This window comes from Lithobates pipiens, unplaced genomic scaffold (assembly GCF_037356315.1).
Source record: "Lithobates pipiens isolate NorthernLeopardFrog02 unplaced genomic scaffold, aLitPip1_a1.2 Scaffold_8, whole genome shotgun sequence".
Taxonomy (NCBI): Eukaryota; Metazoa; Chordata; class Amphibia; order Anura; family Ranidae; genus Lithobates; species Lithobates pipiens.
The window spans coordinates 678,680,094-678,683,743 of NW_027507903.1; the positions used below are offsets into that span (position 1 = coordinate 678,680,094).

Here is a 3,650-nt window from a genome sequence, read left to right on the forward strand (position 1 = left end):
TAAGGGACATTTCAGAGACAGATGTAAAAAAAAAAACACATATTTTTACATACTGTCCCTGGTTTTACTGAGGCTGGCAACCCTGATGGGGCCCCCTAGTGGCTCGGGCCCTCAAGCAGTGCCCGAGTGGCCCAATGGTCAGTCCGCCCCTGGGGCAATGATGGTACCATTACCCCTGCCCCTTCCCTTATTATAGCTGATGAAAGCTTCGGGAGATGTCATTCTGCTAGTGGTACCACCGAGATAAATAGTGTGTGTCAGATCGTCAAGTATTTTTAAGTGAGTCAGCAGGCAAAAGGCATTATGATCGAAGGTGGATTTACAACGAGGGGCTTTTCGGGGATTTTTCTTTTAAAAAAAAGGACTTGTTAAATGGTTGGGTGTCTTTATTTTTGGGTTACATTTTTTTATTCGTGAATGAATAGGGGTAGTCCTTACTCATTCACGAATTGAATGGGCGAGTGGTATCTGGGGTCTGGGGGCTTCTAAATGCCTATAAGCCACCCAAAAGCAGACCACCACAAACACTGGCCAGGGTTGTGGGGAAAAGGCCCTTATCCTCATTAATATGGGGACAAGGTGTTTGCCGGGGAAGTACTTTGCCAAGCAATAGACTCCCCCTCCCCCAATGTTGAGGGCATGAAGACTAGCATGAAGGAAGAGGGTACATTATGCCTCCCCTTTCTTTTAAGCATTTAAAAAAAATCACTGTTCCTAACGGAAACAATTGAGTACTGTCCGTGATACTTTTGTTTGCACTAACATACCATTTTTTAAGGACCAGCTTTTGGGATATGTCCTCTTCTTCGAGGTCCAAGCAGCACGAATTCACAAAGTTCTAGCAGGAGGTTAGAAAAAGACAATCTCTGAGGGAGATAAAAAAGCAAAAAAACAAAAACAAAAAACAAATGTACACAGCAATGGTAATCAAACTAGAATAAATAGTGAGATGCGTATCATAGGACAGTACTCAATTGTTTCTGTTGCAAGTGCACTAATAGGGCTACAATCATCTCAAGCAAAATGGAAGATACTGCTCCTGACCAAATGGATTTTTTTTTTGCATTGATACTTGTTACCCAGGGCAGTGCCCACCCCGTGTTATTTTTATTTTTTTTTACCTCCCCTTGCCTATTTGATGAGAAAATAGGATGTTTTTACATTTTACAGATTGGGTTCTTTTTTATACCAGTGGGGTTCATGTTTGGCATCCAAACTCCTTTGAAGTTTGCTGAACCCTACTGGAACCGAACACCCAGGACATTTCAGAACATCTCTACTATTAACACCCGAATATCTTTAAATAACCTTCCCATAAACATATCCCAGCATGGAGGGGCTCAGTGAAGGTGGTGGTGAAGGTGTGGAGGTGTCGGATCGGGTCACACAGATCATAAAAGGAGATCCGCCCGGCCTCATAATCCAGATATATCCTGACTCTCTTACTGGAGAGATTGGGGGGTAAGAGGATCCTTTTTCTTTCATGTATCACCAAATACTGATCACCAGTCCTGTACAAGGCCCAGGACTTGTTATTATATCCAAACAATGACTGTAATCCTCTCCTCTCTATACTGGGGTAACACACCCCGACTTTCCATTTATCTGACCCCCCGACATCCACTTCCCAGTAATGTCTCCCTGAGGAGAAACTCTGACCGCTTATCACCTGAGGATAATCCTGGAATTTCTCTGGAGTTTTTGGGCGATTTTGGTCTACATCTGACATGGATACAGTTTTCCTGTCATCTGATATCTGTAGAATATTATGAGCTGTGTTTCCATCCAGTAATATGTCTGCAGCTCCCTGTATATAGAAGTATACATTTACCTCTGTTATTATATCAGATAAACCTGTGTGTAAGACCCCCGCCACATCCAGACCCCCTCCATCATGAAGGAGCTCCTCATGTCTCTCTCTGTCCTCATTATCTCCATCCTCAGTATCACACAAGTCACCTGTGTCTGATTCCTGTAAGACAGTCAGTGGATCCGTCACGTTACACAGCTCCTCAATGTGACGCAACTTCCTGGACAGCTCCTCCTTCTTTATTTCCAGATCCCGAATCATATCCACCATTTTGAGGGAAACTTGCTGTGCCTGCCCATGGATCTCCCCCAGGACTCTCTTCTCCAGGTCTTCCAGACGTCTCCTGAGATCTTTAAACAGGGCAGTGACTCTCTTGGTGTCACCAGTGGCTTCTTCTTCTACTTTCCTCCTGTGTTCCTGCAGACTCTGGACTCTTTCCTCCGTTTCCTCTCTCTTTGTCAGAAGATTCTGCAGAACATTCCTCAGTGTCTCCTTCTTCTTCTCAGAAGCCTCATCCAGTGACTTTATTTCATGTCCTTTATGTTCTCCAATCATAGAACAAGACACACAGACACAGGTGTCATCCTCAGCGCAGTAATACTCCAGGATCCTCTTATGGATGGAGCATTTCCTGCTCTCCATTGACAAGGTGGGGTCACATAAGACGTGTTCTGGGGACTTTTTATGGGCATTCAGATGTTTATCACACAGAGAAACCTCACAGTGCAGACAGGATCTAACAGCAGGTACAGGAGAGTCCAGACAGTGAGTACAGAATATCTCAGACTCTTTCTGATCTGGCTGAGCAGACAAGAGATTCTCCACCATGTTACGTAGTTTCACATTCCTCTGCAGTGTAGGCCGATCCGGAAACTTCTCTCTGCATTCAGGACAGGAATATCCTCCAGACCCCTCCTGTGTATCCAGCACACCATCAATACAGACCCGGCAGAAGTTGTGTCCACATTTCAAGGTTACAGGATCTGTATAAATGTTCAGACAGATGGAACATTGCAGTTCGGCTCTTGGATCAGCAGACGCCATCGCTGACAGACCGGAGAGAAATGAAAGTGAAAGTCTCTGAAATTCACTTTACCAGTTATAGCTTGCTATAAGCTCATCCTTCAGTTTACATATTTAAAATCATTTTGATGCCAGATTATTACAAGCCCTTCAAAGGTTTACAGTTAAAGTGTTTGTAAAGGCTCATTTTTTTAAATAAAAAACATGTATTAGTGTACCACCGCCTGGTTAGCTGCTGTAGTCAGAGGAGTGGGATTGTGTCTGTGGATAGTGACTGTTCCGGGTTAGACCTGAACTTGATCACGATTGTTTGTGGTTCTCAGCTGCAAGGGTTTTAGACTGCTCTGTTATTTTTTAAACTGTGCTAAAACCCCTTTGTTGATGGTCTTCAACTGTGAACGTAGTGACTGTGCTACTGCTATAAAAAGAAGTGTCCTCGTCCTCAAGCGTTTTAGAGTATCCCCTTCCTCATTGTTTTCATTCTTTTTCAAGTGTACAGCAATAAACCTCGAAAAAGAAAAGACATCCCTTAGCCCTTGTACACACAGTCGGACATTCTGACAACCAAATCCGTCGGATTTTGTCCGAAACTGTTGCATACACACAAAGTTGTCAGAAAATCCGATCGTACTTAACGTGATGATGTTATTTCGTTAGGACGGGACTACGTTCAGGCTAGTAGCCAATAGCTTTGGTCTTGGAATTTGATCTGAGCATGCGTGGCATCGGAATTCTCTACACATGATCGGACAAAGTCCAATCGGATCATGTTGTGGGAAAATTTTATAGCCCAGCTGGAAAACTTGGTCCGTCCGAT

The 3,650-nt window shown here is 43.8% G+C and overlaps 1 protein-coding gene across 1 annotated transcript; it reads right to left on the minus strand.

Moving 5' to 3' along the window:
• Window positions 1-1,161: 1,161 nt before the first annotated feature.
• On the minus strand, window positions 1,162-2,875 carry LOC143964313 (E3 ubiquitin-protein ligase TRIM21-like). Its single transcript, XM_077474013.1, has one exon. The coding sequence runs from the start codon at window positions 2,852-2,854 to the stop codon at window positions 1,283-1,285; it is 1,572 nt and encodes a 523-aa protein (XP_077330139.1). The 5' UTR covers window positions 2,855-2,875; the 3' UTR covers window positions 1,162-1,282.
• Between the last annotated feature and the right edge of the window lie 775 nt (window positions 2,876-3,650).